The 11,895-nt window shown below is 42.9% G+C and overlaps 1 protein-coding gene across 1 annotated transcript; it reads left to right on the top strand.

Moving 5' to 3' along the window:
• The first annotated feature begins 3,113 nt into the window (after window positions 1-3,113).
• Window positions 3,114-4,052, top strand: LOC140095170 (olfactory receptor 5AR1-like). The gene has a single exon (XM_072126577.1). The coding sequence runs from the start codon at window positions 3,114-3,116 to the stop codon at window positions 4,050-4,052; it is 939 nt and encodes a 312-aa protein (XP_071982678.1).
• Window positions 4,053-11,895: the final 7,843 nt, after the last annotated feature.

The following is an 11,895-nucleotide window of genomic DNA, read 5'->3' as shown; positions in this document are numbered from 1 at the left end:
CTGATCCTGGTGTGACACAGGTTGCACACCACAGTCCGTCGGTCATCCGGTGTTTCTTTAAAGAACCTCCAGACTTCCGAAAATCTAGCCCTCGCCACGGGAGCTTCACTACGTGAAACATTTGGCACTGTTGCACCAGCTCTGGCCCTTCCTCTCCGTCTGGCCCCACCACTGCCTCTTCCAACCTGTTCTCGTCGAGGACTCTCCTCCGTCTCAGAAGCACTGTGTTCACCTGGCCTATCAACCCAGCTTGGGTCTGTCACCTCATCATCCTCCGATCCCTCAGTCTGCTCCCCCCTCGGACTTCCTGCCCTGACAACAACTTCACCACTGTCTGACAACCGTGTCTCCTCATCGTCCGACACCTCTTTACAAACGTCTTCCACTATGTCAACAATGTCATCATCACCCACAGACTGCGACCGGTGGAAAACCTGGGCATCGGAAAAGAGCTCAGCAGCAACCAGACAAGTGGTTTGTGACTCTGGGAAGGGTCCAGAAAACAGTTCTTCAGAGTATGCCGGTTCAAATGCCAAATTTTCCTGGGAGGGGGCAGACTGGGGGGAAGGAGGCTGAGGTGGAGGAGTGCTGATTTCGGTGACATGGGTGGACTGCGTGGAAGACTGACTGGTGGACAAATGGCTAGAAGCATTGTCCGCAATCCACAACATCACCTGTTCACATTGTTCTGGCCTCAACAGTGCTCTACCACGAGTCCCAGTAACTTGAGACATGAGCAGTTCCCCTGCTCCCTCATCAGCAGGTGGTGTCTCACCCTGCCCAGGACCACGGCCTCTGACCCCTGCATTAGTTGGACGCCCATGTCCACGCCCTCGTCCTCTACCCCTAGCCCTCGGGTTCAACATTTTCAAAATTAAAGTGTAAACTGTAAATTTTTTTGTATTTTTTTGTTTCTTTTTATTTTATTTGTGTTTTTTTGTGTGTTTTTTTTTTTTTTTTACAAAACGTTGCTATCCTATTGCTATGGCTAGTTTCTAACCTACACTGACAGCACACAACTGGATTTTGTGCTGTGCCTGATGCCTAAAAGTAAAAAAAAAAAATCAGCAGACTGTGCCTAATTCAATCAAACCCCTAATAAATTGTCCCACTTAGGTGTTTGAGATGTGTGTGTCACTAAGAGCTAAATAGAATGTTCCCAAGTCTCTCTGCAAATTCCTCACAATATGGTACTAGCTGCACTACTAGTGCCAGCAAGGCCAGCCACAAGCAAATCAACAAAATATATAAATATATATATATATATATATATATAACGCTATTGTAGGCCTAAGAAAGTCGGTTGGGTTCTTGTATGCCTAGTTTCTAACAGCACACAAGAAGCTGCTAGTGCCAGCAAGCCCAGCCACAAGGAAACAACAAAAAAAAAATATATATAAGCTATTCTAGCCCTAACAAGGGCTGTTGGGTTCTTGTAGACTCACTCCTGCCTAACAGTAAGCCAATATAACACCCTAACGCTATCCCTGCAGCAGCAGCAGCTCTCTCCCTAACGGCATCCAGACAGAGAATGATGCGAGCAGCGCGGGCAGGGGCTAGTCTTTTCCAGGGTCACCTGATCAGGCCAGCAAACCACTGCTATCGACGTGTAAGGGTACCACGTCATGCTGGGTGGAGTGCAGAGTCTCCTGGCTTGGGATTGGCTGTTTCTGGCCGCCAAAAATCAAAACTGCGGGAGATGCCATTTTCTCGAGCTGGCGAAGTATTCGTCTGAGCAATGAGCAGTTACGAGTATGCTAATGCTTGAACGAGCATCAAGCTCGGACGAGTGTGTTCGCTCATCTCTACTTTTGATGTATTCTGTGATAACACACTACTGTACATTGTATATCTCTTTATAATTGATATATCAGCCATTAATTTAATGTAAATGATATGTACAGAATCTGTAAGTTAATAAAACAAATGTAAGATCCTTTTTGAATTCCAGCTATTTCCTATTTACCAATTTTCAAAGGGAATATGCAATTCAGATAGGTATTGTGTTTATTTTATATTCCCTCTTGATCAAATCCCTAAACTCCACCAGTCCATGTATATATATTTATATATAAACACTGGACATTTTGCATTTGGAGTTGAAACTGATTTCCACCATCCAGTGGGCATGTGAGTGTTATGTGTCTAGTGCTTCATTTATAATCAAAATTTATCTTATTTAAAATTGCCCTACCTATGATCAGCATTATTTCTACACCATAAGTAAACTGTCAAATCTGATGTATTTCTTTCAATTGATATCTCTATATTTTATCTATTCAGTAGTAAATTAGTTTTTTAATTATTTTATTATTTTTTATGCCTCAGACATGACGCTGTACCGATTTCCATTAAACTACTCATACAATTCAGACAAATATAATGGGTAAAGGGTTGGAGATATAATTGGAACATACTGGGGCACTTTTACTAAAGCCCTTGCAACCGTTTTTCCATCAGACTTTGCACATTCTTTTTTTAGTGCAAACTGTTTGCACAGGTAAGTAAGAAGTGCCTGCACCACAATTGTGTTGCATGCAACCCTTTGTGGCGCCGCTGCACTAGGCATCATGCAACACAAAGTAGGGGGTGTTCTCATGCCCAGTAGGACCATGCGCCAGATTTAACATGCAAAGCCCGACAGAATTGTGTCACAAGCCTTATGTTAAAGGTGTACCAAAAAAAGTTGGTGCACCATGTTGGGGCAGTGCAAGGAACGCAAGATTTATGAAAAACGTGTGTCAGAAATTCTGAATCTGGCGCACTCTGCACACTACACAGGAAAACTGTGTTTGCACTGTTTTTAGTAAATGTGCCCCACTGTGTATAGGAAAGAGATACCATACACTTGTTAAGGACCTAGCTATACTTGGTCTGGTGCATGGTTTCTGAACACTTTATACAGGGTTAATCTAAGCTGTTTTCGACCACTATTCTACCTACATGTGTGTATTATGCAAATATTGAGCTGCAATTTTGCTAAAATAAAACTAAATTGGCAAAACATTAATCCTTCATTTTTTCTACCTAAGAAAAAAATGTGGGATACAATTAATTTTGATCATTAACTCTTATTTTGTCTTTTTTACCTCATTACCACAACAGATTGTAAGATGAACAATGGCTCTAGAATTTCTGAATTTCTTCTTCTGGGGCTTTCCAGCCCTCCTGAATTGGGAACCCTTTTGTTTTTGGTATTTCTTACTATGTACATAATAGCTATTGCGGGTAACGTGCTCATTCTAATCATCACTAATTTAGATCCAGCATTGAAGACACCAATGTATTTCTTCCTTGGTAATCTCTCCTTACTGGATATAATCTGTACTACTTCAGCTGTCCCCAAAATGTTGTTCAATTTATTTACTCAGCAAAAAGTTATATCTTTCAATGAATGTATTGTCCAGATGTTTTTCTTCACTGTTGGAATGGACACAGAATTCCTTCTGCTGACTGTAATGTCTTTCGATCGTTACTTGGCTATATGTAACCCATTAAGGTACAAGAGTATTATGAGTAAAAAATCTTGTTTCATTATGTCATTTGCAGTATGGGCTTTTGGGTTTTCAAGTTCTTCTTTTCATTCTTCAAGCACCTTATGGTTGTCATTTTGTGGACCAAAAGAGATCAATCATTTCTTTTGTGAAGTCCCTCAGGTACTAGCTTTGTCTTGTTCAGATATCTCTTTAAATAAATACGTTCTTATAGTGACAGATCTTATATTAGGGCTTATTTGTATTATCCTAATCTTTATTTCATATATCTTCATAATGTTTGCTATATTCAATATCCGTTCAGCTGAAGGCAAGAAAAAAGCTTTCTCTACTTGTGCCTCCCACATCACCGTTGTTTTGTTATTTTATGGAACATTGATTTTTGCCTATTTTAAACCTTCTGATGAATCCTCAGATATGGACAAAGAGATTGCTGTGTTCTATACCATCGTTATACCAATGCTGAACCCAATCTTGTACAGCTTAAGGAATAAAGATGTAAAACTGTCCATCCAAAAAGTTATTTTAAGAAAAATATTACCAAGAGATACATTTTAATATGTATACTATCACTCATCCTATTGTATCAGCAGTGTCCTCAAAGTTTTATATAGATTTGCTATGCATAAATACTGAGCAGTTGTTTATTATACAATATACAGTGTTATCACCCATTAAACTTGAAGCTTAAAGGGGTCTTTTAAATAAGTTTCCTATGTGCCTTTTATTCCTTTAAAATAATCCCTGAATGTTGAAGTGATTCAGCATTCCTGATACTTACTTTAGTGCTGTCTGCAGACTCTAGTGCTTTTTAGTTTAGATATGTGAGCAATGATGACTATGAGGGTCTGATGCAACAGAGATTTGTCTCATCTTACTCCCCCCTCCCCTCTTCCTGTCTCCATAAGTGAGAAGGACAGAGAGAGAAGTACAGTTGGAGATGCAATAAGGATGGCCTAGAGCAGTAAGGGAGAGAAAGTTGTGTATTGCAGACAGCAGCATGGTGAGAACAAGGAAAGTCCAAGAAAACAATATAAATCCAGCAACCAGCCAAGAAAAAGCTTCCTAACCTCTTAATGAAAAGCCCTGAAAAGGCTTTAATGACCAGGGCATTTTTAATATTTTTTTTGTACATAGCGGACTAAGGACCATTACTTCTTTTTTTATATGCGTACTAATGCAAGTCAAATATGGAAAAATGGAATAAAGGCCTTTTTTAATGTCTAGTAAATATTTTTATTTTCAAATGAACTCAAAATGAACATTATAAATAAAAGAGCTAGTTTGCATTGGTCATTTTGCAATATAATAAAATACAATACAATAAAATAATCTTATGCAAACAGGGCAAATATTGTTATTTGTTAGGGAATATTAAACCTGTGTTTAGAGATGAGCGAACATACTCGTCCGAGCTTGATGCTCGTTCGAGCATTAGCGTACTCGATTTCGCCAGCTCACGAAATCTCCCGCCGTTTTGCTTTTTGGCGGCCAGAAACAGAGCCAATCACAAGCCAGGAGACTCTGCACTCCACCCAGCATGACGTGGTACCCTTACACGTCGATAGCAGTGGTTGGCTGGCCAGATCAGGTGACCCTGGAATAGACTAGCCCCTGCCCGCGCTGCTCGCGTCATTCTCTGCCTGGATGCCACTAGGGAGAGAGCTGCTGCTGGTCAGGGAAAGCGTTAGGGTGTTCTATTAGAATAGTGTTAGGCAGGAGTGATACTACAAGAACCCAACAGTCCTTCTTAGGGCTACAATAACGTTTTATTTTCATTTTTTTTTTGTTTGCTTGTGGCTGGGCTTGCTGCTATTAGTAGTGCAGCTAGTACCATATTGTGAGTAATTTGCAGGGAGACTTGTGTTTAGCTCTTAGTGACACACATATCCACCTCAAACACCGAAGTGGGACAATTTATTAGGGGTTTGATTTCAATTAGGCAGAGTCTGCTGATTTATTTTTTTTTACGTTTATTTCTTTTTAGAACTCATAGTAATCTGCCAAAGCAGTGTGCTTTGAGTGTGTGCTAGAAAATAGCCATAGGAAAACCCCAACGGCTTATTTAGGCCTACAATAGCGTTATAATTTCTTTTTTTTTTGGTTTGCTTGTGGCTGGGCTTGCTGGCATTAGTAGTGCAGATAGTACCATATTGTGTGTAATTTGCAGGGAGATCACGTCATATACAGAAAGAGACAATAGGTCTGGCACCACCCCTATGTACCGCGTGACACGATTGGACCACGGTATTATTGGAGTTATATTTAGGCATCTGGTGCAGTGGTGTTGAAGTCCCAGGTGGTGCTCAGCGGAGCAATAAGGCAGTCCCAAATAGATAAATAGAAGAAAGGTTGCGGCACTCACCAAGGAAACTTCAGTGTTTATTAGAAACCACACAGGTGATACAGGACGCCGACATGCGGCAAGGCGACGGGCCGTTTCGCGCTAACCAGCGCTTTCTCTAGCCTCTGACGTCATCCTTCCGGGGCGTGCGTGTTTTAAGCGCTGGTCCCGGGAGGTTGTCATAGATACACAGCAACAAGACATACAAGTGCACCATCATGGATAAACGTGACTAAATTAACAGTAAGTTAAAAACAAAGCAAATGGGGGGAAAATGCATTACATGAACAGTTAATGTTTTCAAGATGAGACCGTAATGGCTGAGTGAGATGTATACGGAGGGGCGAACTATGTCTCTACGTGAATCGTCGGAAGTTATAGGAAAACACTAAGATCGTTCCGATCATTCAATCCTAAGGCACCCATAGCATTACATCTAAGAATCCATTTGGCTTCACGGCGTAAAAGGGCTTTCTGGCGATCTCCGCCCCTTGGGTTATTATCTACCCTCTCTATGCCCGCAAAGCGGAGTGAATTAGAGTCATTGGGGTGATAAAGCCTCATATGTTCGATCAGCCTCGGACAGCCATTCCCGGTCTCAATGGAATTAAGATGTTCTCTAACTCGTATAAACATATTTCTGATTGTTTTACCGATATAAAATCTGTTACAAGGACAGAGAAGGACATATACTACAAACGTTGTTCTGCAAGTAATAAAGCTTTTCACGTCAATCGTCACACCTCCTAGGTTCAAAGATTTAGCTTGCATGTTACATCTGCAGAAATTACAGTGCCCACATTTAAAGTTTCCCTTAGGAGCTCCTTTGCTGAGCCAATTTTGTCTCGCAGTCGAGTATCTGCTTTGGACCAGCTCAGTCCTCAATGTAGGGCTACGTCTAAAGGTAACAAGTGGTCTGTGGACCGTAAATTCAGCCAATTTTGATTCCTGACGAAGAATATTCCAATGTTTATTGATAGCCTTGCGGATAATGCCTTCATTAGGGCTAAAATCAAAGGAGAAAGCAAATCTCCTCTCATTTTTATTCTTCTCTTTCTTGGCATTGGCAAAAAGACTTCGTCTAGGAATAGCATCGGCTTTTTTTAGGGCAACCTGTATGTCTTTGTCTGGGTAACCGCGTTCTAAAAACCGTGCGGCGAGTTCCTGTGCTTGCTGTTGAAACCTTGTATTGTCACTGTTAAGTCTCTTAAGGCGTAAGAATTGACTAAAAGGAACACCGGATTTTACATGTGAAGGGTGGGAACTATCGTAATGCAAAAGTGAGTTGGTCGCTGTGGGTTTTCTAAACCCTTCTGTAGAAAGGGTTCCGTCAACTATCTTGAGCCTTACGTCCAAAAAATCTAATGACTCGCCCCCAAACAGAGAAGTAAATTTCATGTTCATGTCATTGCTGTCATTTAGATAATCGACAAAAGAAGAGAATGCGTCATGTGATCCATCCCAAACAATAAAAATATCGTCCACGTAACGTAGATACATACGGATGCTTTTGATAAACGGATTGCGCAGAGAGTGGACAAAGCGGGACTCAAAAACAGCCAAAAAAATGTTAGCCAATGTGCAGGCTACGGGAGTACCCATAGCTGTGCCCACCCTCTGCGCATACCAAGAATCATTAAACATGAACGCATTATGGGATAAGACAAAGGTGAGTGCATCACTCACGAAGGCGATGTAGTCAGCATCCTTACCCGCATTCCGCAGAGCCAGGCACACAGCCTCGACGCCAAGGTCCTGCGGAATGCGGGTATATAGGCTCTCAACGTCGATGGAAACAAGCTGGAAGCCCTCCTGCCATATCAAATCCTCGATGGCTAAGAGGAAGGCCGTCGTGTCCTTCAGATAGGCCGGAATGTCGGTCAGCAATGGGCGTAGTAACCAATCTAGGTATTGAGAGATAGGTTCCGTAATGGACCCTATGCCAGCGACGATGGGACGTCCTGGATTGGTCACAGAGGGTCTTATGAATCTTAGGGAGGAAATACCACACCGGATATATAGGATTTTTTGGAAACAATCGGTCGGCTGTCCTTTTAGAGAGAATCCCCTTCTCCACATTACGCCTAAGTAGAGTCTGAAGGCGTGATACATAATTACGAGTCGGGTTCTGGTCAAGGCGTCTATAGGTACAGGTATCCCCCAACTGGCGATTAGCCTCAGTCAAATAATATTCCCGTGTCATGACCACCACGTTCCCACCCTTGTCGGCCGGTTTTATAATTACGTCATCCTGCGTTTTGAGGTACTTCAGAGCTAGTTTTTCACTCGGAGATATATTATCTGCGGTGATCGGATGAATCAGTGCTCTGACGTCCTCAATCACGCGTTGGACAAAATTGTCAATAGGATGACCGGCCGGCAAGGGTGGGCAGAAGGTTGAGGGAACCCCTCTTCTAAACTCCTCGATGCAGACCTGTGTCATGTCATTAAGTACAGGTTCAGAGTCAGGTAAGTGGTGTAAATCATGTAGTAGTCGGATGTCAGATTCGTCAACCATTGGGGTTGTATCAGGGGGGCTAAACCCTAAAGGACCGATGATGCTAGGAATCTCGCCAGGCCTCCGTTCTACTTCAGGTGTAAATTTGTCGTGAAAAAACCTATGTAAATTGAGTTTGCGTGCTGCTTTAAACAGATCAATTTCAAAGTTACAAACATCAAAAGCATTAGGCATGGCAAAATTCAATCCTCTAGACAGCAGGGATATCACATTATCATCAAGGGGAATGTTAGTGAGGTTAACCACAGTCCGGTTAGTGCATGAGTCACCTGTTTCGGCTATCGCCAGGAGACTTGTTTTCGTTTCATGCTCTGTTTTCTTCCTCGACCGCCTCGTCCCGCCCCGGCGGGTGCATCGCCTAAAGGGACAGAGACCGCGGGAGTGTTCTCATTACTCTGGACTGTAGTATCTTGGTTACTTGGTCCTGCTTCATCAGATGGACTAGAGTCGGACTCAGTGGTCCAAAAGTCTGTATTAGTTTTGGTTCTGGTATTCCTCCTACGGTTCCCTCCTTTTCTTCTATGGATGTTACTATTAGACTGCCAATCGAATATCCGACCTTCGTCGAAATCTTGCTTGTCCCGGAGGAATTTGTCTCGCTTCCGGTTTTTAACTTCTATCTGAGTTAGGAGCATTTTTTTCTCCAGTTTTTTAGAGAAAGTTTGGAACTGGCTTTCTGAAAGGCGTGATCTCAACTCAGTCTTTGCCTTACAAAGCTCTGTAGTGACCGATTCGTATTCGGTTCTATTTCTGTCCAACACAAGTTGCATTATTTCAAGGGAGTATTGCAGGTGTAATTTCTTCCAAGCGTCAAAGAAAAGGGGATCGTCTTTGTATTGAGCAGGTTCTTTGTATGTCCGTAAACCTCTAGGGACACGTCCATGGTCTTTATAAGATTGTAGTGAATGATTAGTCCAAAATAATCTGATTTCCTTGTCTGCAAGCGAGAACACTTTGTGTTCCAAAGTTTTTGTGCTGATCATTTGTAGCATATCCCTCTTGTTGCATAGATCAAAAAACGCAGCGGCGTCCTCTCTACCTGTGTTAATGTTAATTTCTGCATTATCGATGTCTGTGTTTGTCTCCATCTCCGGATCCATCTGATTCAGGGCGTCTTTGGGGTAACAAACTGAGTGTGCTCTAGACCATGAAAGTAGAAAGGATATCACGTCATATACAGAAAGAGACAATAGGTCTGGCACCACCCCTATGTACCGCGTGACACGATTGGACCACGGTATTATTGGAGTTATATTTAGGCATCTGGTGCAGTGGTGTTGAAGTCCCAGGTGGTGCTCAGCGGAGCAATAAGGCAGTCCCAAATAGATAAATAGAAGAAAGGTTGCGGCACTCACCAAGGAAACTTCAGTGTTTATTAGAAACCACACAGGTGATACAGGACGCCGACATGCGGCAAGGCGACGGGCCGTTTCGCGCTAACCAGCGCTTTCTCTAGCCTCTGACGTCATCCTTCCGGGGCGTGCGTGTTTTAAGCGCTGGTCCCGGGAGGTTGTCATAGATACACAGCAACAAGACATACGAGTGCACCATCATGGATAAACGTGACTAAATTAACAGTAAGTTAAAAACAAAGCAAATGGGGGGAAAATGCATTACATGAACAGTTAATGTTTTCAAGATGAGACCGTAATGGCTGAGTGAGATGTATACGGAGGGGCGAACTATGTCTCTACGTGAATCGTCGGAAGTTATAGGAAAACACTAAGATCGTTCCGATCATTCAATCCTAAGGCACCCATAGCATTACATCTAAGAATCCATTTGGCTTCACGGCGTAAAAGGGCTTTCTGGCGATCTCCGCCCCTTGGGTTATTATCTACCCTCTCTATGCCCGCAAAGCGGAGTGAATTAGAGTCATTGGGGTGATAAAGCCTCATATGTTCGATCAGCCTCGGACAGCCATTCCCGGTCTCAATGGAATTAAGATGTTCTCTAACTCGTATAAACATATTTCTGATTGTTTTACCGATATAAAATCTGTTACAAGGACAGAGAAGGACATATACTACAAACGTTGTTCTGCAAGTAATAAAGCTTTTCACGTCAATCGTCACACCTCCTAGGTTCAAAGATTTAGCTTGCATGTTACATCTGCAGAAATTACAGTGCCCACATTTAAAGTTTCCCTTAGGAGCTCCTTTGCTGAGCCAATTTTGTCTCGCAGTCGAGTATCTGCTTTGGACCAGCTCAGTCCTCAATGTAGGGCTACGTCTAAAGGTAACAAGTGGTCTGTGGACCGTAAATTCAGCCAATTTTGATTCCTGACGAAGAATATTCCAATGTTTATTGATAGCCTTGCGGATAATGCCTTCATTAGGGCTAAAATCAAAGGAGAAAGCAAATCTCCTCTCATTTTTATTCTTCTCTTTCTTGGCATTGGCAAAAAGACTTCGTCTAGGAATAGCATCGGCTTTTTTTAGGGCAACCTGTATGTCTTTGTCTGGGTAACCGCGTTCTAAAAACCGTGCGGCGAGTTCCTGTGCTTGCTGTTGAAACCTTGTATTGTCACTGTTAAGTCTCTTAAGGCGTAAGAATTGACTAAAAGGAACACCGGATTTTACATGTGAAGGGTGGGAACTATCGTAATGCAAAAGTGAGTTGGTCGCTGTGGGTTTTCTAAACCCTTCTGTAGAAAGGGTTCCGTCAACTATCTTGAGCCTTACGTCCAAAAAATCTAATGACTCGCCCCCAAACAGAGAAGTAAATTTCATGTTCATGTCATTGCTGTCATTTAGATAATCGACAAAAGAAGAGAATGCGTCATGTGATCCATCCCAAACAATAAAAATATCGTCCACGTAACGTAGATACATACGGATGCTTTTGATAAATGGATTGCGCAGAGAGTGGACAAAGCGGGACTCAAAAACAGCCAAAAAAATGTTAGCCAATGTGCAGGCTACGGGAGTACCCATAGCTGTGCCCACCCTCTGCGCATACCAAGAATCATTAAACATGAACGCATTATGGGATAAGACAAAGGTGAGTGCATCACTCACGAAGGCGATGTAGTCAGCATCCTTACCCGCATTCCGCAGAGCCAGGCACACAGCCTCGACGCCAAGGTCCTGCGGAATGCGGGTATATAGGCTCTGGCATAGGGTCCATTACGGAACCTATCTCTCAATACCTAGATTGGTTACTACGCCCATTGCTGACCGACATTCCGGCCTATCTGAAGGACACGACGGCCTTCCTCTTAGCCATCGAGGATTTGATATGGCAGGAGGGCTTCCAGCTTGTTTCCATCGACGTTGAGAGCCTATATACCCGCATTCCGCAGGACCTTGGCGTCGAGGCTGTGTGCCTGGCTCTGCGGAATGCGGGTAAGGATGCTGACTACATCGCCTTCGTGAGTGATGCACTCACCTTTGTCTTATCCCATAATGCGTTCATGTTTAATGATTCTTGGTATGCGCAGAGGGTGGGCACAGCTATGGGTACTCCCGTAGCCTGCACATTGGCTAACATTTTTTTGGCTGTTTTTGAGTCCCGCTTTGTCCACTCTCTGCGCAATC

This window comes from Engystomops pustulosus, chromosome 1 (assembly GCF_040894005.1).
Source record: "Engystomops pustulosus chromosome 1, aEngPut4.maternal, whole genome shotgun sequence".
NCBI classification, from domain to species: domain Eukaryota; kingdom Metazoa; phylum Chordata; class Amphibia; order Anura; family Leptodactylidae; genus Engystomops; species Engystomops pustulosus.
This window is presented reverse-complemented; position numbering and strand designations above follow the sequence as displayed.

What these genes read in the sequence shown, in the direction of transcription:
- LOC140095170 (XM_072126577.1), top strand. Translation starts at nt 3,114, where the DNA reads ATGAACAATGGCTCTAGAATTTCTGAATTTCTTCTTCTGGGGCTTTCC.